Source organism: Anabrus simplex, chromosome 1, assembly GCF_040414725.1.
Source record: "Anabrus simplex isolate iqAnaSimp1 chromosome 1, ASM4041472v1, whole genome shotgun sequence".
NCBI lineage: Eukaryota > Metazoa > Arthropoda > Insecta > Orthoptera > Tettigoniidae > Anabrus > Anabrus simplex.
Genome location: NC_090265.1, coordinates 1643945742 through 1643972288, shown reverse-complemented (window position 1 = coordinate 1643972288; position 26547 = coordinate 1643945742). Strand labels below are relative to the sequence as shown.

The 26547-nt window shown below is 38.5% G+C and overlaps 1 protein-coding gene across 1 annotated transcript in view; it reads left to right on the top strand.

The window, feature by feature from the left end:
• Chsy (Chondroitin sulfate synthase) overlaps positions 1-26160 on the top strand; it is a 424023-nt gene extending 397863 nt beyond the window's left edge. Inside the window, exons 5-7 of the mRNA XM_067154155.2 lie at positions 3556-3713; positions 9832-10033; positions 25035-26160. Of these exons, the coding sequence (XP_067010256.1) occupies positions 3556-3713; positions 9832-10033; positions 25035-26074 (1400 nt within the window). The 3' untranslated portion in view covers positions 26075-26160. The remainder of the gene's footprint in view (positions 1-3555; positions 3714-9831; positions 10034-25034) is intronic.
• The last annotated feature ends 387 nt before the right edge of the window (positions 26161-26547 follow it).

Here is a 26547-nt window from a genome sequence, read left to right as displayed (position 1 = left end):
GGTTGGGAAGGAAGGTACTGATTCACCACCCTCTGTTGACAGTTTCTGGAGTGCGTCTCGCTGTGCCATGGGGGTGTTATGAATGTACAGGGTCTCTCTTATAAACCCAGACTGAGTGCACGGTGATTGTACTCCGCACTACAGCAGCTGCCTCAGCACAACTTATGACGTGCGTGGTCGCCTTGCTTTAAGCGTGTATACAATCTTATATGAAATCTTACCTCATAAAAGATGCTGGAAGTGCCATCCTTCATAGTGAGGGACTTCATAAACACCATAAAGATATTCTGCACACCAATAGCGAGAGTTATGACTGTTCATACGACCATTAAGATGAAACCAGGCCTCATTTGAAAAGAACGCAAGCTGTGGGTCGAAAAAACAATCATTCAGTGATGCAAAATACCACTTCCAAATCTCACTCTTGTGGCTGGATCAGTAGGTTTTAAACAATGGGCCCATGTAAACCTGTACAGTTTGATATGTAACAGCTTTGTAGCTCTGTGTGCAGAAGAAACCAAAACTCCTACTTGTGCTAATTTTCTGAGTGATTTATTCGGTGACCGTTCAAGATTTGTACCAATATCATCTAGCTTTTCCTCTATTAAAACTGTTCGTGTGCACGTATGTTTTTATTGAGCACTGAGGCAGTAGTTTCAAATTTATTTACAATTATGTGAATCTGTGCTCGTGAAGGTGGCACTTCACCAGGTAATTGCTGAACAAATGCATTGTGTGCCCATCAAGCCGACTTGTACTTAAAAGAACTTTTATGAAAATACGGTGTTGTAATGATAACTGTCTCACCATGTTGACGGCTGAGATTCAGACTGGCTACTGATGCTAGGTTGAACACATGCACGTCCCTCACAAGGTCAAGAACTATACGTGCACCTCCCGTACAGCTGCTTAGGTCTCCAAGAGTAAATACACCGCTGGACGGTCTGGGTTTGTAACAGAGACCCTGTATTTCTGGAGTACAGATCTCCATGTATTTGATAACCTGAAGCGTCAGACTGACTTATAGTATTTTCTGTGGAGGATGAAAGAGTAACATTCTTGACTGACCGGATGTGTTCTTTCACCCTGGTGCTAACAAGCCTTTTTGTCATGCCAGTATATGAGCAATCACAACCACATGAAACTTCATAGACGCCCGGTATTTCAAGGGGTGGTCAAAACAGGGATTTGAGCTTCTGGTCTGTGGTGAGTACTGGAATTATATTATACTTCCTAAGAATGTACCCTATTCTGTCAGTTATACTTGCTATGTAAGGAAGGAATACTTTTTCTGAAGCCTAACAGAGATAGTACAAACCAGGGCTACATGGATAAGATAGGTCCTGACAGGCCAATAACGAATGTTTTCATTAAAAATAATTATTTTGTAGGACTCCTGACAGCATAAATCTTGAAAGTTTTCAGTCCTTTTCTTGGTTTCAATTGCAGGGAAGAACAAGAATCTAAGAATCTAGGCCTGTGTAGCAAGTTAATGAAGAGAAACACTGATTTCCCTCTCTCTTTTGGTCAATGTGGTTGTGAGTATGAAAGGCAGACCATTCAACACATTGAAAGATTGGACCTTATGAGCCTATCCTGGGAACCTGAAAGATTTCCATGATGTGGCACAGGCTGCCCTCAACTACATTAGAAACTGACATAGCTTTGTAGACCCAGTAACTTGAAATTACATGTAAATATTCCAAAATCCCTTAAGTATTTTAATATTCTTCTGTTATTCTTTCTTAATTCAGGTTTTTAGATTCCTTTTAATTTATTTATTTATTTATTTCTTTTATAGAAGCCCCTTGGACCACGTCGTTCCTGACCCTGGTGAGATATCTTCTTAGCCCAGTATTTCTTCATCTTTGTACTGTGGGTTGCTTTCCTTTCCTGAGTCCACTTCACTCCCACTTCAGGATGCAGTGTCTTAGCTGTCAGTGACTGGACAGTGTCAGATGTTCTGATCAGCATTCTAAATTTATCCCTGCTGAATATATCCTTGAGATCAATTTTTAAAAATTCTAGGTCTTTTTGACATAGTTCCGTCCAGTCAGCATCTGACCCCTTCCCTCTAGAAAGGGTGTTGAAGATTCTTGAGGTAGTCTTTTGTTGTCCATTCTGACTATATGACCGTAGAAGATAAGTCTCCTCTTTTTCATGGCTGATGTTATGCTCTCTGAATGTTGGTAAAGCTCATTGTTATGCCTGATTTTGTATTCACCTCTCTCTTTCATGGGGCCCATGATTTTTCTCATGATCTTTCATTCTATCAGTTCCAAATTCCTGAGTTGTCCCTTTTTGACCATGTTCAAGCATTCTGAGGCATACAGGGGCGCGTGTCGTTTGAAAGGCAAATGAGCACTGTCAAGAGTATGATTGTCATATTTTTTGTTGATTATTTAAACATGTGAGCATTTAATTTATTTTAATTTAATTTAATTTCATAGTGGCAAAGTTTGAGGCAAAGGGAAAGGAATTTGGACTTGTAAATGTTCTTACAGAGATGAAAAGCTCTCTCCAGTTTGGTACATCTGGTTTTCATGGCTACATCCTCACTAACATTTGATGTTATCCATTGTCCAAGGTATTTGTAGGCAATTAGTCTTCTTTATTACTGTATCCTCATGTGGGATTGAGTTGGGTGCATCTCTGATGTTGGTGATGAACTCTGTTTTGTTATTTATTTTTATTTTTTAATTTTTTATACATCGAGTTGTGCCTCTATGGACTGCGTGGTAACAACCAACTTCATTTTAGTGTCTTGTTCTTGTTCCGCCTTTGACTTCCTGGCAGTATTTTCTGACCCCAGCGACGAGTGCCTGTTTATGCTCTTCAGACAAAGGTCCTTTCCGTTTTCTGGAAGTTGATGCCATTTTGAAACCTTGATAGTTGTTCACCAATCTTCTGAATGCATTCCTGTCATGAATTTTTTGGTCTGAAATACCAATCTGCCTCAGATCTTTTTTGCATTCCTGGAACCGTCTCGGACTTGTTGCCTTGGATTGAATAAAATTCCATATTCTTTTTGTTAGTCGATCATCAATCATCCTTAAGAGACGACCGTAAAGTAATAGCCGTCTTCTTAATTGATGCTGTGAGAGGTTCTGTCTTGCTGTACAAATCCTCATTTGATCTCATTCGCCACTGTCCATCAACCCACCTATCACCTAGGATTTTTCTTAGTATCCTGCGCTCTCTATGTTCCAGCCAGTCAGCTTGACCTTTACTACTTAAGGTCAAAGTTTCAGACGCATATAATCCCTTAGGTTTTACAACTGTGTTATAGTGTCAGAACTTGGCCCCTATACTCATAGACTTTTTATTATGGATATTCTTTGTCATTTGGTTTGCCTGGTCTATTTATTTATTTATTTATTTATTTATTTATTTATTTATTTATTTATTTATTTATTTATTTATTTATTTATTTATTTATTTATTTATTCATTCATTCATTCATTCCTGTACATACTTGTATGGGTGTTCCATAATGTTTGGTTTCACTGTCCTTAATTCATGCTGTATAGTAAATAAATGTGGTTAATTTTCCAGGTATTGAACCAGGGCTTAACAAGTTCCTTCCAAGTACAGAAGAAGAAGTACTCAAGTGGGATTTCATCTCAAGATCCCTCTTCTCTGACACCAATTCGAATCCTCGACGACGCCTTGAAACTCCACTGAAGGAGGGTCTTGACGATGTGGTCAGAGAGGTGAGAGTTTTGTGATGTGATATGTTGTATACTCATAAAAAAATTAATGACATCATGAATAGTGGTAATAATTGCACTAAAAATAATCCCAGCAACCAAAGTTCAATTTGAGTAAAATTACATTTTTAGTTCCTTTCCATAGCTCGGCTGAGTTTCAACATTAAGACTTCATTTTGCAGGGTTTGTAAAACAAGGTGCTTAAAATTTGCCTGTGTATTCTTGATCCCTTGGCTTTAGTAGTTTCTCTGTTTTCATGCTGTTTAGTTTAAAAAATGGAAGTGAAAAATGGAATAATAATGAATCCTTCTTTATTTACCATACCAAATTAACTACTTAATTTCCATAATTTCACATTCTACAACATCAGCACCAGCATGTACAAGATAAAAATCATAATAGTTGGGTGGTATATATTTCAACATTTTCATTTGATCATTGACTTTAGCAGTTCTCTAAAAGTTCACATTAATTTTTCTGAAACCACTGTGTTACTTTTCTGTTATATGGTTTACAACATTCCACTGTTTATGCACAACTTTTGTTTGTTAATTACCCATTCTGTTGGGTTTTTCATTCAATATTTTACCCTTTTCTTGGAGTTTCTTAGGTTTTGCAGTTTCAGACATATATGCCACCATATGGAATACACCCCGATGAACTTGTAGTGGATGCAGACAAAATCCCACATATAGACATGATATGGGCTTTTGAGCTTATGCTGCATCAAGAAAACAAGGTGAAACTCTTTACGTTTTGCAGAGAACTTTACACCGCATCTTCAGAAGGAAATCTCAACCGTTCACGAGGAAGACTTCTACAATAATAAGCGTTTGAATTTAAGAATGCATTACTGTTGGAGCTGTAGTGGTATGTTCATTCGTCACCAGGTGGCTCGCTGTATGCTGGCACAGCACTCCAAGAGGGAGCGGGGGCGGGGAGGGAGGGGAATAGTGCTACGGGGAAGAGCAATGCAGTGAAAAGGTACAAGCACATTGTGACAGGTGATACGACCATCTATAGGAGAGTGTAAGCGAGGATTTTTAACAAGGCATATGTGAAACATCTAACCTTACCATAAACTATAACATCACTGTTAGGAAGTCCGGCTCCATAGCTAAATGGTTAGCGCACTGGCCTTTGGTCACAGGGGTCCCGGGTTCGATTCCCGGCAGGGTTGGGAATTTTAACCAACATTGGTTAATTTCTCTGGCAAGGGGGCTGGGTGTATGTGTTGTCTTCATCATCATTTCATCCTCATCACGACGCACAGGTCGCCTACGGGCGTCAAGTAGAAAGACCTGCACTTGGCGAGTCGAACATGTCCTCGGACACTCCCGGCACTAAAAGCCATACACCATTTCATTTACTGTTAGGAAGACATTCTCAGCTCCTTCCAATAATTACACACACAATTGCATATTCCACATAATAATAATAATTTCGTGTGGCTATTTCTAGCCGAGTGCAGCCCTTGTATGGCAGACCCTCCGATGAGGGTGGGCGGCATCTGCCATACGTAGGTAACTGCGTGTTATTGTGGTGGAGGATAGTGTTATGTGTGGTGTGTGAGTTGCAGGGATGTTGGGGACAGCACAAACACCCAGCCCCCGGGACATTGGAATTAACCAATGAAGGTTAAAATCCTCGACCCGACCGGGACCCTCTGAACCGAAGGCCAGTACGCTGACCATTCAGCCAACGAGTCGGACATATTCCACATAACACAATATGTTAATTGCTCGGCAGAAACTGTGGATCAATCACTGTCACATGTCCCTCCCGATTTTTCTTCATTTCTCATGGCAGTGTCCATTTCACTTTTGCTGTCAATGTCGATTGACTTATTATCTACGTAGTTGTTGTGTCCATATTGCTTCCATCACTGTCACTATTAGAGTTCATTTCACTTCCTATTATCATATCCTGCACTTGGTCCACTAAACCATCACTTGATCTTTAATTTTCCTACAGCGTAGAGGCGCGCGGCTGTGAGCTTGCATCCGGGAGATAGTAGGTTCGAATTCCACTATCGGCAGCCCTGAAGATGGTTTTCCGTGGTTTCCCATTTTCACACCAGGCAAATGCTGGGGCTGTACCTTAATTAAGGCCACGGCCACTTCCTTCCAACTCCTAGGCCTTTCCTATCCCATCGTCGCCATAAGACCTATCTGTGTCGGTGCGACATAAAGCCCCTAGCAAAAAAAAAATTCCTACATGCTCACAGCATTTTAGTCGTTTTTTGTAATGGAATCAGTTTGTTCATTCATAAGTTTTAATAATGCATCCAATCTGAATGTCACATTATGTTCAGAAATGCTGTTCTTGAATCTTGCTCAGATCGGTTCAGTAGGATTCAATTCTGGATGGTGGGAAAGAAGACATAATATGGTACAACCATGCTGGGCTAAAATACTGTCTATTTTATGAGTGCACTGGAATGGTTTGTTGATTTTAATTAACAAATATAACTGGGGTCTCGGCATGTCCTCATGCAAAGGAATTCCCTTTCCTGCTAACTAGGCATCATTTCTCTTCCTGTGGAGTTTGATGTGAGAGCATGAATTAGCTGCTTGTTGTGGTAATGAGCGTTATCTATAACAGTATGAGGATTGTAAATTAGGTATTAATCTCTTCCCGAGTCACTTTTCATAATTTGCGCAGTCCATTCCATTGTGATAACCTCCTGTTTTCTGGCCAGATGTAAATGTTATGTAGGCATTTACTAAAAAACCACCCTTGCCACCGGTATGGGTGATGATCACTCTGTTTCCTTCTTAAGCAGGTGAAACAGGTCTTGCCATTCCATCCATATGGTGCTATGTAAGAAGTGTGAAAGTACGTCACGTTCATGTAGACAATCAGATGGCACTCATTCCTGCACTTTTGGATACTTCATAAGTAAGCAATTCGTTTAGCTCTCATACTGCTTTGTTCCTGGAGTAGTATTTAGTTATTTCCTGCATTCTTCTACCTTAACCTAGAATGCAAAGAATTTTATGGAGTGTGTTTATGCTTTCTTTGAAATTGTTGAAATCTGTAATTTTGCATGAATTATCTTTAATTAACTGTAATGTAGAAGTTATTTACCACAGGGTGAATGATTTGCCCATTAAAATAGTCTAAAGTAGTCTTCCAAGATCTTCTGGGACTTTCTTTGTGAGGTGTTGAAAATGATGAGGATTCACCTGCCTGGACACTTTGTAGTTCATTCTTTATTCACCAGATGGATTGCCTTGGCTACTCATATTAATGTGAGTTTAGTTTGAATGGAGCATCAAGCACAGCTTGTTTCTTCATAAATTGGTAGAGATTAACGACCACTTTACAGGTTTGACTGTGAAGAACAATTTCTCATTAATTTGTTTTGTAGTAATGGCATCTTCAACTCCGAATATACTCCCCACATAGGAATACTGGCTAAGCGCTCTGTCTGACATCATGGCGACCAACTGAGTGGGGAATAACAGACTTGTAGGCTAGACCCATTATGCATCTCTTGTTTTCAATTCTCGTATATCTGCATAGGATAAAACAATATTATGAAACATATTAGGCTTATGATGTTTGTTTGGTGACAGTAATGAATGGCATTACAAATTATTTAAACACGGAGAAATAATGTAAGTGTACAGTACATACATACAAACGTGATTATCTGCCATGATATGAAATATTACACCCAGTTCATGGTCCAATAGCTGTAGTTTTTACTTTATTACACAGTCATTCATTGAAGTAAACTTTTGAAAAACGCACGTTCTATCATTAAACTATTAAAAACTATAACACCAATAAAATTAACTTATCAATCAATCAATCAATCAATCAATCAATCAATCAATCAATCAATCAATCTGCATTTAGGGCAGTCACCCAGGTGGCATATTCCCTATCTGTTGTTTTCCTAGCCTTTTCTTAAACGATCGCAAAGAAATTGGAAATTTATTGAACATCTCCCTTGCTAAGTTATTCCAATCCCTAACTCCCTTACCTATAAACGAATATTTGCCCTAATTTGTCCTCTTGAATTCTAGCTTTATTTTCATATTGTGATCTTTCCTACTTTTTTTTTTTTTTTTGCTAGGGGCTTTACGTCGCACCGACACAGATAGGTCTTATGGCGACGATGGGATTTCCTACTTTTAAAGACATCACTCAAACATATTTGTCTACTGGTGTCATTCCACGCCATCTCTCCACTGACAGCCCAGAACATACCACTTAGTCGAGCAGCTCGTCTCCTTTCTCCCAAGTCTTCCCACCCCAAACTTTGCATAGGATTAAACAATATTTTTAAACATATTAGGCTTATAATGTTTGTTTAATGACAGTAACTAAATGAAACTAAATTTACTTGAAAGAAATCTGTAATGTTATTTTGCTCTCTTGTGTCCACTGATTTTTTTGAAGGCATAGTTGCATTTTATCCGCAGGCAATGCCAGTGCTCATGAATGTGGGAAACAGAAAGCAACATTATTCTATTATAGATATTGAAATAATTTAAGAAAAGACAGTTGATAGGGAATCTGCCACCTGGGAAACAGCCCTAAATGAAAATCAGCAGTGATTGATTGATTGATTGATTGATTGATTGATTGATTGATTGATTGATTAATTGATTGATTGATTTTTCCAGTACTTTTATTAAATAACATGTGTTATAGCCACCTCACTTTTGAAAATTATTTCATAACTGAAATTTTTAAAATCAACTAATGAATTAAACCTCAACTGGAACTGAGCTATCTATCAGACCACAGGTATTTTGTTAAACAATGCTTTTTTAATTTTGTTGTTTATTGCATTTAATTCCTTTAATCCCTTTAATCTCTTTAATGGGTATGATATCTTTAGACACTTTCATGCTTGGCTTCTATGGTGGGAATGATGGCTTAAGTTGATCATACAATTTTTCGCGCATTTCTCTAAGGGGCGATAGCATATGATGTCACCATGGAGTCTACCCTATTAGTTGATTTGTTTTCCACAAAATTAAGCTGTGTATTGTTTTATATAGCTGTCACTGCTTCCTATGTATTTGTTTTGGCACCTTACACGATGCTCCCGTGCAGTCATTTATGTTGAGGAGTATGCCTTCCTAACGATAAGTAGGTCAGCTTGATTGTGCGGGTATTTTGACAGTTCTAAAAGTGGAGGGTGATGATGAGTGTGTGTATACTGAAGAATAAGGACAGTAAACGTGATCCTGAAAGTGAGTCTGAAGTGGTACCAGACAAACCAAATGACAAGGAAGATGTTCAGAATGTGACAGCTGCCTCAGTTCATTGCAAATGGTGTCATAAGACCAAGATTTGCTTTTACAGGGGTAAATACGATAACTGTAGTTTATAGTGATGTACATAGTCTTGAAGAATACTTCATTGCATTCGTAGATGATCTTACTTTCATCTAAATCTCACAGATAACATTCCAGAAATCCTGTAATCATCTGGATACATAACGGTTAATAACATAAATCATGTTACTAACCCATTAATGAAGTATAATAATCACTATCACATTACATTAAACTAACTGTATACAAATTTATGCAGGAAATATTTAAATAATACAAAGTGGGAAAAAATGTAGCCAGGGCAGGTCTCACTTGTGGCAAATTTAATACCCACTTAGGGGGTTAACAATTTTTTTTACAGCAATACTTACAGTGTAAGAAAAAATTGCAAACACAGAAAAAAATACAAAATACTAAAATGAAGCTCCAAACAAACAAACCTTTCTATTTTCCTCAAAAATATATCAAAAAAACTTTTTATGTTCATTTTTCTGTGATGTCAGTCTTAGAATCTAGAATTGGTAAAAAAAATTAAGTTACTGGAAAATTCAGAAATAAATTTATGTTTTGGAGTGGTTTAGAGCGCACAATTTACCTTATGACAGGACATGCTATTATTTCTTCTGTGTAAATAATTTAATTCTGTAAGACCCCAGGAGGAGAGGAAATGACATGGGGGAAGTTTTGCAACCAACTCACAGATGCCTGATTTCCAGTTGAAGCAAAGTATTTTTGATCTTTATTCTTCCTCACATGCAACAGAAATCAATTGCAAGTAGAAAGTTGTTCACCTACAGATAACTGATGAGATCTTATTTCAGGTGATGGATATGATCAACATGTACTCCAAGCAGCGTGGCCGTGTAATCGAGTATCGTGATATACTGTATGGTTACCACAGACTGAATCCTCTCTACGGTGCTGACTATATCCTGGATATGTTACTAGTGTATAAGAAGTATCGTGGTCGGAAGATGACTGTGCCAGTTCGAAGGCATGTCTATCTTCAGCAGCAGTTTGGAGGTGAGTCGCTGTTAATACCATATTGGATGTTATTGTTTACTGTGCTGAAGAGACTTTTTAAGTAAGAAAGGAAAGAGTCCATGGGAAGATCATGCTAAGTATGCTCTAAGAATGTAGTTTCAGTCCTGTGTTCAATAAAAGGAAGGAATCTTGTTAAGTTCTTAGATATTACCAATTATAACAATCATACACAAGGGAAGAACATGGTGTTACAAAGTTTTAATAATGCATTCCTGTAAAATTAGTAAAATGTAACTTAGCATGTTCTTCCTGTCGATCCTTCATATTCAGAATTTAACAAATTTAGGGACCTCAGTGGCTGTAAATATTCCCTTTAGGAATTTTTAATTAAAGGAAGAATGGTCCTAGTAAGACTGGAAAACCTACACTCAAATCCATAATGGATGAAGAGTGGTGGAAAGATAAAATAAAATAGAGAGGAAAATTATTATTCTCAACCCAGGTATATCTGAATTATTGAGGGTGATAATCAATGGATTGAAGAATACAGTACAGTATGAGAATTAGTTATTATTATTATTATTATTATTATTATTATTATTATTATTATTATTATTATTATTATTATTAGCATATGGTAATGTACACAAAACAATATACATGAACAGTAAGCACAATTAGTATTATATACATAATTACAAAATATACACATTGTAAAACAGCAAAAACAATCATGCAAGCAAAAGGGTTCAAAGAGTTAGATCTAAATTTTCTATCCATCATGTGGCCTCAGTAGAAACCACCACAAAGTCCTGGATGGATCCAACAAATGCCCTTCCAATGCATTCGATAACAATATGGTCGATAGTCTGCTTAACAGCACCACAGTCACAGGCTAGGGAAGATCTCATACCCCACTTAAACAGCATTGATCCGCATTTCCCATGGTTAGTACAGACTCTGTTGAGGGCTACCTATGTCTTGCGGGGAAAATCAAAGCCAGCTGGAAGATTCTTACAATTGAACAATGTCTGCCATTGAGTTGGAGCTATGCTGTTCCACTTTTATTGCCAATCAGCTTTTGGATTGAAATCCCTCCTAGCAAGTTCCTGTGCTGTTTGAATAGAAGGAGATCTTGATTTGAGGCAGCTAAATCTGATGTTAACATCTGCATGGATGGGGAGATCAGGATTGGTAAATATCTTGTTGTATTCTCTAACCAAGTTATTCAATCTTCTAATTCTAGGAGATTCTATGTGGCTGAGCACCAGCAACCAGAATAGAGGAGTAGATTTTACTGTGCCACTTATAACATTCATTGTTTCATTCAGGACCTTTTTAGCATGAGAGCTGTTGATCCAAACTGAAGAACAGTACTCAGCTGTGGAAATCACCAGCGCTGTAGCTGAAGTATGCAAAGTAGGTGCAGAAGCTCCCCATGTGGAGCCAGCAAGTTTGTGGATGATGTTGCATGTCCTTAATTTGGCTGCTAGGTTGGTTAGATGATAGTATTCGGCCGAGAGTAACTCTAAGGTATTTGGGTTTGGCATTGTGAGGGAGAAGATTTCCATTAAGTGACGCTTTCAAGGTGATATTCACTTGCCAGTTATTTAAATGGAAGGAGCAGGTTTCTGTTTTACTAGCGCTTGGTTTCAAGCACCACGTTTTGAAGTATGTGCACAGAACATCCAAGTCTGCATTTAAAGTTCTCTCTATCACATTAGCATCCACATGCTGAGTAATTATTGCCAGATTGTCGGCATAAGCAAATTGACGAGAGCTTGTGACAGGTATGTCTGCAAGATACAGGTTAAACAGTAATGGAGAAAGAACAGATCCTTGCGGTAGACTGTCGTTAGTACCTTTATTTTGCTGTGATTTGTATGCACGACTACCTGGATAATTCTATTTGAGAGCATATTGTTAATCAGACACGGCATTTGACTACACTTTGTCAGCTTAAAGAACTTATACCAAATACCTTCTCTCCACACTGTATCGTAGGCAGCTGTTAGATCAATAAACACTGCTCCACTCTTTAATTGCTTTTCAAAACTTGTCTCAGTATGTGTTGGTCAGAGCAAGTAGATTTTTAGTATTGAGAAGGTGGAACATTAAAAAATTTGTATCTATTTTAAGTACAAACTCATATGACTGACAATATGATTAGGTGAAAGCTCTGGTTTCAGCTGGGGACTGTGAGGTATTCTTCCTAGCTTCTTTAGAAGGCTCCAAGCTTTTCTACTTGAGTGTCTGAAGTCCAGTGTTTCCATGGTTTCCTTCCATCTGTTTTGTCTAGCTTCACTTAGTTTATGAAGGAGCTCGTCAGCTACATCTTTTTCACCACTCCTCTGAAAATTCTCATAAAGTACTTCACAAGCCTCATCCCAGCCTGGAATAAAGTCCTTTCTCATTCCACAGGGAATATGTCTTTTTTTTTTTTTTTTGCTAGGGGCTTTACGTCACGCCGACACAGATAGGTCTTATGGCGACGATGGGATAGGAAAGGCCTAGGAGTTGGAAGGAAGCGGCCGTGGCCTTAATTAAGGTACAGCCCCAGCATTTGCCTGGTGTGAAAATGGGAAACCATGGAAAACCATCTTCAGGGCTGCCGATAGTGGGATTCGAACCTACTATCTCCCGGATGCAAGCTCACAGCCGCGCGCCTCTATGCGCACGGCCAACTCGCCCGGTAATATGTCTTTTAGCACAAGCTAGGACAGCTTTCACAAACCTAGAGTAGTTACTAACCTCAGGTGGAACCCATCGTATGGTACTGTCAAGATCAGCTGAGTAGCTCTCCCAGCTAGCTGTAGTAAACTTCCAACGAGGGAGTGGTGAAGATCTTATAATGGGAATCTGCATTCCAATTTCCAGAAGGACAGGTCGATGTTAACTATGTGGATTGTTCATAAGAACTTCACGAAACACAGGAAAACTGGATCCCTGTTGATCATATGAAGCAAAGCACAAGTCAGGATTGGTTTCTGAGTCCCATCTTCCTGACTTGAATGTAAGTTTGTCTTTTGGATTGAAAATCAACGCATAGAGGCGTGCGGCTGTGAGCTTGCATCCGGGAGATAGTAGGTTCGAATCCCACTATCGGCAGCCCTGAAGATGGTTTTCCGTGGTTTCCCATTTTCACACCAGGCAAATGCTGGGGCTGTACCTTAATTAAGGCCACGGCCGATTCCTTCCAACTCCTAGGCCTTTCCTATCCCATCGTTGCCATAAGACCTATCTGTGTCGGTGCGACGTAAAGCTCCTAGAAAAAAAGAAAAAAAAATCAGTTGCATGTTACAAAGCTCTGCACACTCTATACGTTTTTCTCCACACTGATCACTATCTCTGTGTCCGCCTCTGTAGCTTAACAGTTAATGTTATTAGCTGCCATCCTCGGGGCCTGGGTTCAATTCCCTGTACTGTCAGAAATTTAAGACTGGCAGGAGGGCTGGTGTGTGGTTGAAATGGTACGTGCAGCACACCTCCTCTCAAATGAAGCTGAGATTGATCAGAGGCAGGAGTTTTCTGAATGCATATTATATCAACATTATTTTCCAATGCCAGCTTGGAATAGTATCGTTAGTTTCGTGTACCATTAGCCAGGAGATCACAAGTGATAGTGTGGCAACCAAGAGCTGACATTCAGTTCAGTACAGGCAACACAGTTACCTGTACCTATGTAGGGACACCACGTGGAGGAATCAGCATCAGCCCCCGAGAATTAGTTGAAAGATTTCTACAATACATTGTGGCTCATACATCTCAGGAAACAAAGGTTTATAATCAAATGTTATTTGCTTAATGTCCCACTAACTACTTTTATGGTTTTCGGAGTAAAATCAATTGAGAAAACTTTGTGTTCTTTTTAAGTTCATTGGCGGTAGTGGTGGTGATTATTGTTGTAAAGGAAAGTATCATGCTAACAAGATCCCATAACCCCATTGTCACAAGCTACAATTTAAAGAATAGGGCCCTGCATTATATGTATATATTTGAAGATTATCATCACATCAGACCTCAAATGGAACATACAGTTAGCAGAGGTTAGAAGTAAGGCTAGCAGTATTCTTGGCTTTGTACAAAAGGGCTTGCAGGAGTGGAGGTCAAATGCTTTGAGAGTGACTTAGCTTTGTCTTGAAAGAATAGTATTCTTGTATAGCCTATTAGCCTGGCATCCTGTGCCTGATGAATATATAATAAAACTACAGAGGATTCAGAGTTGAGTGGAGAGAGTGATTACTAGGTGAGACTCCTCTTCCAGCCATATCGCTTCCATTCCCAGCATTCTTCTGAGTTTTCTGTTATGAAAATAATAGACCTCTGTTTCCTTTTAAAATTTTTCACTGCTATTGCTCCACTCCCTCGTTTCTATAGACTTCCACCTTCTTTTCGTTCTGCCCTTCGAGGCTTATTATATCCCTCCTATCACGTACTCGACTGCATACCTCTCGGTAGGGTGATCAGATGCAAATAGATAAAAAGAAGGAAAATGCCAGATATAAGAGGAAACAAAAATCTTCCATTGAGAGTTTGAATTTAGACATATATTCTAATTTTCACATACATAAACAAAATGTATCCATCTCCATATTATACAGTAAATCCTTACAACACAGGAAACTAATTTATACACCTTATTGGAACTTTTCTAAAGATTCAGTTCAGGAGTTTTGGAATGTCTCACATTTAGTTATAAAAAGATATATGGAAATTCCTTTAGATTTTATTAAACCATTAAGAGGATTTTCACATATTCTAGTTTGAAATGGTTCCTATTATCAATCCATTGTGCTGAGATCAATCAAAATAGTCTTTCTACATTTGCATTGTGCCCTGGTATAGAAAAAAAAGTATTCTGCACGTTTTAATAATTCTGAACTACAATTAATTGACTTAAATGAGGGAGCCCGGTATACATTGACCTACCTTGGTGGAGACAGGCAGCTGATCACCCGTTGTTTTCTTCTGGTCTGCCGCAGCTAATAATAATGTAATAATGCCAACAGAATGGCGGTTACTAACACAACGGAAGATAATGTGTAACAGCATACATAAAACACAGAACATTATTCCAGAATACTACTGGTATCTCTTGGAAAAGGTTCCCTGTTATTATTATTGTACCAAGAGGTACTCTCCTTCGCCGTATTCTTTTAAATCTTCAATTTATACAGATCGATCTGCGTATATTTTATATTTGTAGTTAGTATGTTTTCTCCTTGTATCTTAATAAAATACAAAGGTTGCCCCATCCCCCTTATGGCCCCAGGGAAAAGCGAAAATTATTTCCGCCCTGGTGGCACCTTCCATATTATGTTGGCAAGCCTACCTCCGCCCTGCGCACTTGTCGCGTTGTCTCTCCACCTTGCCCCTCCTCTCCCCTGCAGAGGGAGGGCACGGTACTGTGTAGTTCTGAGAGAACTTGGTTCAGCGCTTGGAGCGAGCAAGTCGCCTAGCCATGAGCGTGGAGGTAGGAGAAATGCTTGTCAACCAACTTCAGGCTTAGGGAGGGAGTTGTTTAATATTCAGAATGTAACATATTTGTTTTCTTGTCAGTAGAGGCTAAGGGCCTCAGTAAATAGTAAGAGGGGTTATTTCTGAAAAGGCTAATGTGTTAACTTGGTTTTTAAGTAATTCAGTATGTTGTCACTAAAGGACATTGTTCCCGAGGCTGAGCCTCGATTTCTTGGTAAAATGAGTGTAGCCCTCATGATAGTTGAATCGGTATGTGGCCTAAGGCCCCTGTAATTGCTAAGAGTCGAGAATTGTAGTGTTTGAATTGTCGGAGGGCAGGTCCCCCAATGAATACGAATTTTATTCTTGTTTGCACTTACTACTGTAATAAATGTTCAGCATTGTACACGACTCGGTTTTCGCTGACCGTGTTATCGCTTCCCTTGCTCGTTACTGGTATTCAGCCTTCGGTCTTAAAGCCCGCACCTTCCTTACTTCCATATCGTTGCCAATCCTTGGTGCAATTATGATTGATTTAAGCCCACCAAGGAGCGCTGATGACTAGTTCTTCCTCAATGCTCTTCTTCATTCCCAATATCTCTTGAGCCCTGCTGATAATTTCTCCTTTCTCTCCTGTGAAAGGAGCTTCCAACTTTTAGGAACTGTAGGTGGTGCAGTCCAAGACTGTACCATAGCACAAAATTTGGAACGATCTTCTATATCAATGTCTGAAATCCCAGCCCGAATCCAAGTCCTTCTGTACTTCATTATGCCACAAGGTTCCAGTCTTGTAGCTTTTAATCAAAGAGATCTTCTTGGTAAGCCTGTTGCTGTCCATTCGTTGTAGGTGTCCGTAGAACTTAAGCCTCATACGTTGCATGCTGGTATTGGCTGATTCTAACTGTCGATACAGCTCAGAGTCCGACTTAAGTCTGTAGGTTCCATCTGGGAGCAATCTCGGTCCATGAATTTTCCTGAGGATATGTCTTTCGGCTTTCTCTAGATCATCCATGGTGCCTTTTTTGTTCATCAGAAGGGTCTCTGAGGCGTACAAAAACTTTGGTCTGACAACAGTTTTGTTGTTTCTTAGCATTTTTCAAAATGCACCTCTTATTATAATGGTTGTGGGATAGTTGGTATGCTGCATTGAGTTTGTTACATCTTTCTAAGATGGATGTACCGTCTCTACCATTGGGGTGGACCCATTCACCAAGATAGCGGAAGCGATTTACTCTCCCAATCGTTCCATGTATGGTCGTCAAAGGAGGGTATCTGGAATGCCGAGTCTCAAAGTACTTAGTTTTGTCGTACGATATGTGTAATCCTGCCTTCACTGCTATCTCGTGCAGGGCTTCGATAGCAATGTCAGCATCCTTAGAGTTGTTGGTTAGGATTGCAATGTCATCTGCGAATGCTAGACACCTGATCTCAATCTTTTGGGTCCTGGCTCCAATGGCAACTGGTTTGATTTCTAGATTCCTCAGTGTACATTCTCAGTTCTTGATGACTTTATCAAGGACTAGATTAAACAGAATGGGTGAGAGGCCATCACCCTGTCGTACTCCAGTTTTTATCTTGAAACTCCAAGATAGTTCTCCCCTAAACTGCACCTTAGATGTTGTATCCGTAAGAGTCTGTTGGATAAGTGTGTGTGTGTTGTAATTGACACCTCGTTCTTGCAGTACGGAGAAGAGTGTCTGGCGGTCGATGGAATCATAAGCTTTTTTAAAGTCGACAAAAACCACAGCGATGTTCATACTCCTTACTTGTTTTAGTTGGAGAATGGTTTTTAGGTTGAAGATCTGTTCGGTACAGGACCGTCCCCGCCAAAATCCTACGATAATCAACTGACTCTTCTGTTTCCTCATTTATATCTTCATGTTTACGACATTAACAGTGGCCCTGAACATGTTGTTTGCAAGACATAATTTTGTGTGCTTGTGTTAACGCCTTTATTTTGTTGGCAATATACGCAATATCACATTAGGTGAAGTAAAGGCCAATTTTTATTTGAACCAATTTGATTAGAACCACATAATTTTATAAGAAGAAGTTTTAATTTCGGACTCATTAATTTTAGAATTACCATAGACAATGCTCCAATAACATGTTTTATTAATGTATCAGTGTATTTTTAGTAATTAGGCTACAAGGCTAATCTTTTAATGTTATGTGTAACTTTTTAAAGTTGTACTTTAGGCTGAAGATGCCCTAAATTAGGGGTAAAACATATCCTGAAAATATTAAGTATTAATATATTTATGTAACCACTCATAAGTGGATGTAAAGTATTGAACAGGTCGTTTAATAAAAACAAAACTACACCACTATCAGGCAGTAATTCAACCAGAATGCTTGTATGCTTCAGAATGCCTGGGATTAACAACCAGGAAAGACATTGAAGAAATTGAGAAGAAGGAAAGAAAGATTCTAAGAAAAATCCTCGGTCCAAAGAAATGTACTGACACATATCGATTACGCAGTAACAAAGAAATATATAAAACATGCAGTAGGATTTCAGATGTCATTCGAAAACGAAGAGTTAAATTTTTTGGACATATTTCAAGAATGCCTGATCACAGACTTGCCAAGAAAATCTTTAACCACTTCAATAAGCACAATAGGAAAGGCAGCTCTTATGAAAAATGGTTTGTTAACACGAAGAAGGATTTGCAGGAAATGAACATCACACAGCAAGACATCCGCAATAGAACCACCTTCAGAAAAAAGCTACACTCATTAAGGGTTTCCTAGAGCCAGAAACAGTGACCAAGAAGAAACAACAATGGACGGCTGAAAGAAAAGAAGCAGCAAGCAGGAGGATGAAGGAGTACTGGCGCCAAAGAAAGTTTAAATCATGAGGAGTTATTTACGTGGTCCACAGCTGGCCAAAATCGATAAAAGAAGAAAATACGTTCATTGCTTTTGAACATACCGCTTAGTCGAGCAGCTTGTCTCCTTTCTCCCAGTTCTTCCCAGCTCAAACTTTGCAACATTTTTGTAACACTACTCTTTTGTTGGAAATCACCCAGAACAAATTGAGCTCCTTTTCTGTGGATATTTTCCAGTTCTCGAATCAAGTAATTCTGGTGAGTGTCCCATACACTGGAACCGTACTCTAGCTGGGGTCTTACCAGAGACTTATATGCCTGCTCCTTTACATTCTTACTATAACCCCTAAACACCCTCATAACCATGTGCAGAGATCTGGTTTAGGGATTGTAGTAAGGATGTAAAGGAGAGAGCATATAAGTCTCTGGTAACACCTGTATGTGTTAGTGTAATCTTAAAATTACAAAAAGAAAATCACTGGAATTAATTAATATTCATGGAGAGTACAAGAACAGAAAAGAACAAGGGCAGACTTGAACATACTGAAGGACAAAGATAAATTTCAAATCTTCATTCAAGGCCTTCTTCATAGATTGGCTTTCTCTGCTGAAAGTAAGCTATTTGATAAAGGAGATTGTAGGACCACTGTTTAATCTCATGCTGGAGCTGAAGATAGCAGAGATAATGAGATGTTGTTTATTTTTGTTACATCATTTCCTTTAAAATAAGTACAGTTTTCTAAACATGCTGTTTCCTGGAATCTTTCCACATGTTCTTTGATTCACAGTAATAACTTTCTATGAAGCTCCACTCTGTAAACATCACTTCCTGTTCAGAACAAACAATAATCAGGGACAGGATTTCTTGCAGTCTTTTGACTTCATTATTTACACTCTGTTCACTAGCAAATGTTGTAGGGGCTGTTGCTGTCTTTTGTATAATTTATAACCTGCATTTATGTACATGTGTAAGCTGTCATACAGAGGAAATACAGAAATTGGCATTTGTAGGAAGAAGTGATATTATTCTTTCAGCTTACTCTGGTTTATGACAGTGGTGTAGTTTGGACAGCCAATAAATGTATTGTTGCTATTTGGGGGGAGACAGAAAAGGAGGTACAAGACCAGCTCAACAAATGGGTAGCCAAGTTCAGTAATTTTCATATGAAAGTAAGCAAAACAAAAACTGTTGACAAATACAACTTGATGGAAAATACATTACAACAGTACAAGAATTTGAGTACCTTGGGAGCATAGTCTCAAACAAGTGAAGTAGGGCAAGAAGTACATAATAAGAGTGGCCAATGGGTCTAAATTCTCTAACCTCATATGTTCCCTGATCTGGGACAAGAAGTTATCCCTACAAACCAAGATGTTCTTGTATAAGTTGTATCTTATTTCCATACTAACATATGGCCTGTAAATCTGCATGTTGCGAACTAGAGACCTTATAAATTGCACTGGGCGAGTTGGCCATGCGGTTAGAGGTGCACGGCTATGAGCTTGCATCCAGTAGATAGTGGGTTCGAATCCCACTGTCAGCAGCCCTGAAGATGGTTTTCCGTGGTTTCCCATTTTCACACTTTTACGTAAAATTCTATATGTCTTGGAAACTGTCCTTGGTGGAAACTGAACGTTTTTAATTTTGGTAGTCATGAGAAGCGGCCGCGTTGAAGATCCATTTTATTGAAAACTTGTTAACTGAGTATGATATTTTTTTTTTAATTAATCAACTATCCGTGATCGATCACATTTTCATTTCAAGGTAGTATTTATGTAAGGAAGTCAATTGGTTTTCCGTTGTTTTCTGATCACATTTTATTAGGTACGGAGGTCATCCTTTTCTTTTCTTTGTTGTTTTCATAAAAATTTCAATTTATTATCTGTTAAAGAGTATTTATTTACCATTAATTGTTAATTACTAATGAATTAATCTTTCTTTTAAACCATACCTGGGTATATTCTGATTTATTTTATTGATTGTTAATTTCTTTTCCACTTTTCAACTTTACGTTGAATTTATTTACAGTTTGGCTTTACTTCTTAAAATAAACATAGGTTTTATCAACTTAATGATTTGGTTTGTTACCTACAATTTGCCCTTCAATTAAAATTCTTTAACCTTTTTGAGTGCTGGTTTTCATTCGCCACGTTCGGTGGAGCACTGTCACCGATTTTCTTGTGTATTTACTTCCACGGCCTTAAGTCGTCTTCCTCCGCTGCTTCCGGTAAGTGTGGTAACTTCATTCTTTGGTTATTTCTTTGGTTTCTTGTTTTTTATTGTGCTTGAACCTTTGTTGTCGTTCTTCTTGTGCTCATCATTCTCCCTCGTGTTCGCTATAACTCCCATTTTGGGGCGGACACGCTAGCAACCTTCTCACCAGGGTCTCTATCTATCTCTCTCTCTCTCTCTCTCTCTCTCTTCCTCTCTCTCTCTCTGTCCTTTTTCCTCTCTCTTCTACTCTCACCCTGGTGGGTAAGGTTATTGACCTCATCATCCCTAGGTCGTACCGGGGACCTAGAGGGTGGTGAACGGTGAGAACACCAGGCAAATGCTGAGGCTGTACCTTAATTAAGGCCATGGCCGCTTCCTTCCCATTCCTAGGCTGTTCTTATCCCATCATCACCGTAAGACCTATCTGTGTCGGTGCGACGTAAAACAAATAGCAAAAAATAGTAAATTGCAGACCTGTGAAATGAAATTTCTGAGTATTCCCACACAAGAAACACAGCACGGTCGTGCGAGAAATGAGGATGTCAGATCATCTTTGAGAGTGGAGCACCTTCCGGAAGAAAGACTGAGGTCTGCAAGACTTGAATGATTTGGGCATGTAAAGAGAATGCCAGGCACTTGAACACCATATGTTATATATGGAACAGACAATCATCGGAAGGAGACCTGTTGGACGACCAAGGAAATGAAGGCTGGACCAACTGAAGTTAGACATAGAGAGTAGAGGAGGGATTGCAAAGTGATGATGGGAAGAGAAAGAGAGGGACCTACATGGAGAGACAACGCTAGTGAGAGCTCGTTCAACTCCACCCCACCAAGCACGCTGCAAGGGTTACTTCATGATGATGATGATGATGATGTTGAATAAATGTACTGTAACCTTAAAGTTTTTTAGTCTGTCGAACACTTATTATAACACACGTAAAACTGTAACAAAACAGGAAAACACCCACACTATTAAACAAAGAATTACATTTAAGCTCTTTAAGTCTTTAGGCTTTTCCAATCGTAAAATTACCGGCGTTTTGCCCCAGTGTAGCAGTGGGCTAATCAGTTGGAATGCTACACCTTTCCAAGATGCTGGTGCTAGTGTGCTGTTGAGACACCACTGCAGGCCTTCTATGTAGAACAGTGCAGTGACAGTGCACTAGGGGAAGCAGGTGCCTCCACTTGTATAAATGCCTGCCTTTGGCCTATATCGAAAAACAAGCTTCTTAGAAGGAAACCGTAATTTAATTTCAACAATTGCAAATGTTAAAAACATTTAACCTCTTCAAGTCTTTAGACCTTTTCCATTGTGAAATTACCAGCATTTCGCCCCAGTGTACAGTGAGTTCATCAGTTGGAATGCTACACCCCTCCAAGACGTTAGGCTAGCAGTGGTGTCCAGTAGCGAAGCGTGAACTAAGTAAGGGGGTAGACAGAGATTTCTTTTATTTAAACTGTTTTAATCATATTATTATATGGAATTTTGTTTTCGACGCATACATCTGTATTCAGTATTATATTAATGACTCTGAAAATAAGACAAACCCTATAACAACCTATAAGCCTACGTGCACTTGCTTTATTTTTAAATATAGACGAAATAGGCCGCGGGAGTTGTCAAATAACAACATACTTTTAGAATAAAAATAGCAATATATTTCATTGTTATGTAGATTTAATAAGAGAAATAAGAAATAAATAGTTGTTCGTACAAGTCACCTTAAACAATATTCTTGTAAATGAGTTTAATCCGCCTGTCCTTCATTTCGGCAACTATATCTATTACTCTCGTCTTGAAATCAGGCATTTTGCTAAGATTCCACAGAAATTTCTTCTCTATAGCTAGAGAAATACGTTTTAATTCATTTGAATCCACTCATAGCACGTTCACTAGAAACTGACTTTAACGGAATATACAGCATCAAGTTAAGCAATTTTTTCCGTATGCGTACTCTGCAGTACCTTATTAAGACTGGAAGCCAATAGTTGTTGGGGTTATAATACCGCAACTAATATTGGCGGGCAAGAAAATGCACATACTTGAAGGGTTTTGATGCTGTCATTCATTTATTAGGTGTAAATTTACTATACTTCGTATTTAAATATTATTAATTTATTTTTAGACGCATCTTATAATAAAGTAAATTCAAATTAATAACATTAAAAGCATGTCTAAGATGGTAGCCAATAAGAGCACCTTTATAAGAGAGATCCAAATACTAGCCAATGAGAGCAAGAAGAGACGCTGGTAAGTCTGTCTACTGGGCGGAGACATCTCGCTATAGGAAAGTCCTAGTTCCACAGTCAGCACCTACAGGTAGCGTTAGTGTTGCTCTATCTGAAACCTTTGAAAATCAAAGGGAAAATACACAGAACGGACAGCATCTACTTTCGCCTACGTGCTTCGTGTAACTAACGCGAGCACTAGCATTGCCGAAGTGAGACGAAAATAAGTAAAGCGGGGAATACAATCATGTCACGAATCTGGAAATAATTAATGTTCTAAAAAGTAATTGAATTAACTAGACAATATTTCTTTCACAAAATGTTAAGGGTACATGCTGTCTACCCTGTCTCCCCTGATGCTTCGCCCCTGGTGGTGTCTCACTGGGGCGAAACGCTGGTTATTTCATGATTGAAAAAGCCTAAAGAGTTAAAGAGCTTAAATGTTTTTAACATTTACAATTGATGAAATTAAATTATGGTTTCCTTCTAGGAACCTTATTTTTTCTTAAAGAATTACATGTTTCATTCTTGAAAGAACATCATCAGATTCTATCAAATCACACTAATGTTTTTCATTTATTTTTTATAAACTGATGAATATTGTTTAGAAATAGGAAACACTACTGGAGAATTTCATTAAAATAGGTTTTTAAATTTCAAGTATTAAAGTATAAACAGAATTTAAACATAAATATTGATACATTTCTAAACAATTTTCAACAATTTAAAAAAATTTAAAAAGTATGATTTGCTGGAATCGCCATGTCATTCTTTGTTCAATATTGTGTTTTTTCTTTTACAGGTATGTTATACATGTTATAATAAGACGTGTTTGACAGACTGAAAAGCTTTAAAGTTACATTAACCGAGTCAACACTCAAAAGTTGTTTAGAAAGGTTACAGATCTCTTCACATGGTTATGAGGATATTTAGGGGTTGTAATCATCATGTAAAACAGAGTATCAGTACTGATTAAGTTAATGCTTTGGTATTTGCAGATGATGTAGTGATTTGGGGAAAGGGAGAAAAGGAAGTACAAAGGAGACTGGACATTTGGAATCAAAAGCTGAAGGAGTTTGGAATGGTAATTAGTAAAAATGAAACTGTAGTCATGCACTGGGGAAAAGAGAAAAGAGAAGCCAAGTGAATATAGACGGAGAACGGTTAGAGAATGTATAACAGTTTACATATCTGGGTAGCATTATTAATGGAAGTAATGAAATCAACCTTGAAATTAATAACAGACTAAGTAAAGGTACAACATTTTATCATCGTCAGAGAGCTTTTATGGGATGACAAAGCACCCATCATCATCTGCAGTTTACAGCTGTTGGCCGGGTCTGCTTGAGAAAGTACCCAAGAGAACAAAATTAAGATTATATAAACAGTATTTCATACTAGTTGTAACATGCAGACTAGAAACGCTGGTAACTAATAAGAGACAAGATAGTAAGATCCAAGCAGTAGAAATGAAAGTTTTAAGAACATCTATTAAAAAGACAAGAAGATATAGATTTCAAAATATTAAAATCAGAGAGGAGATATAGAACCGTTAGTACAGAAGATACAGAAAGCAAGACTGACATGGTCTGGACATGTAAAAAGAATGGGAAAGGAACGGGTAGCAAGAAGGGAATTGGAAAGAGAAGTTAAGGGAAAGAGACCAGTTGGAAGACTGAGAAGAAGGTGGATGGATCAGATTTGGAAGGACATTAGAGAAGCTGGATTGGATATGGTGGAAGTAATGGAGCAGGAAGAGTGGAAGGACAGAAAGGAGTGGAGGAGGCTTGCTATTTGCTTTGTCGCACGGACACAGATGGTATAGGGAAGGCCTAGGAGTGGAAAGGAAGCGGTCGTGGCCTTAATTAAGGTACAGCCTAAGCATTTGCCTGGTGTGAAAATGGGAAACCACGGAAAACCATCTTCAGGGCTGCCGACAGTGGGATTCGAATCCACTATCTCCAGGATGCAAGCTCACAGCTGCGCGACTGTAACTGCATGGCTAACTTGCTCAGTGGATGAGGCTTCTTAACCACACCCGGGCAACTGGAGTGCGACATTGATGATGATGATGATGATGATGATGAGTAAGGATGTAAAGGAGAGAGTGTATAAGTCTCTGGTAGACAGTAGGATGTGAAGATGTGGAGAGTGTCTTTTTATATTTCTATGTTTGTCCTTGTCTTCTCTTTCTGTTACTCTCTCCCCACACCGAACTGTCATTGCATTTGTCCTTTAGTGTGTTCCTTTCTGTGTATGACTTGCAGTAAAATTATATACTCACCTACTGCTCTTACTTTTACAGATCTTGAAATTCGAGAAGTTTTGGATGGAGAAGAAGTTTCAATGCCTTTAGCAGAGACTGAAGGGGAGATGGCGATGGAAGACTTTCCCGATGCCCAGAATGGTTTCCAAAATTCCTTCAAAGATGTATTTGAGAATGGACTTCTTAAAATTGGTGAATCCTTCCCTTTAATCTTGGGTTCTCGCATGTCAAAAAAGACACCCAGTATCAAGGACAAATTGATCAATTTCATACTGCCATTAGCTGGAAGATTAGAAACATTTAAACGTTTTATCTCAGTGTTTGAAGAAGTATGTTTAAAAAATGATGAGAAAGTGTCACTCATTATTGTATTATTTCCTAACGATAAGGAAAATAGTATTAATGAAACTGTTAGTATAATGCGAAGACTACAGAAAGAATACCCTAAAGTTCGTCTGACAGTTGTACCAGTGTTTGATACTTTTGCTCGTGCCATGGCTCTTGAAGTTGGAGCATCTCAATGTGCTGATGAGGATCTTTTGTTTTTTGTTGATGTCGATATGGTGTTCACATCTAGTGCCTTACATCGGATACGAACGAACACGATTCGAGGAAAGCAAGTGTATTTCCCTATAGTTTACAGTGAATTTGATCCTTCCATTGTATATAATGAGTCTGGATTACTGAGTTCACCTAACCATTTCCTGATAAACAGAGATACGGGGTACTGGCGACAGTATGGTTTTGGTATTGCTAGTCTTTATAAGAGTGATTTAAAGCGTGTGGGAGGTTTCGACACGTCAATACGAGGGTGGGGTAAAGAGGACGTTGATCTCTTTGATAAGTTTGTGGCTGCAGCTAAAAATTTAACAGTGTTCCGTGCAGCAGATCCTAATTTAGTCCATGTTTTTCATATTGTGGAGTGTGATCCAAACCTTGATGAGGCACAACTCCGGATGTGTAAGGGAACACGTGCAGACACTTATGGAGGAGTATACCAACTGGCACAATATATTTACTCACATAAAGAAGTCCTTGAATTTGCAAAGAAAAGAATGAAACAAGAACCACCCTCTTGATAGTAGCTTAAATGTTTTAGATGAAATGTGGAATTCCTGTAATGTACAAAGATGTGTAAATATTTAAATATTATTATTTTTATATGTATGCTTGTATATTGCTTTCCACCTCCTTTCTTCTCCGAGTAATCCCGATCTCTAGAGTTGAATGTTAAATGAGAGGTCTAGAAACAGAACATACCAAATGCAATTTTTTTCACAAATTATGTTAGTGGTAAGATAGTTGATAAAACTAGGAAAGTCCTCTTTCACAATGTAATGGTACTTAGTAGAGAAGAGTTACAGCAGACACAAGTTGAATTGGTAATTTCAGAAATGACATACATGACATTGTAGGGGAGAGAGTTGTACCTTGGAATAGTTGCATTATCTTTTATCTTAGTAAACATTCTTTAGCCGATGACCTTCGATGTTAGGCCCCTTTAAACAACAAACATTCTTTAGATTACTTGTGTTGAGTTCATTACTTTGCC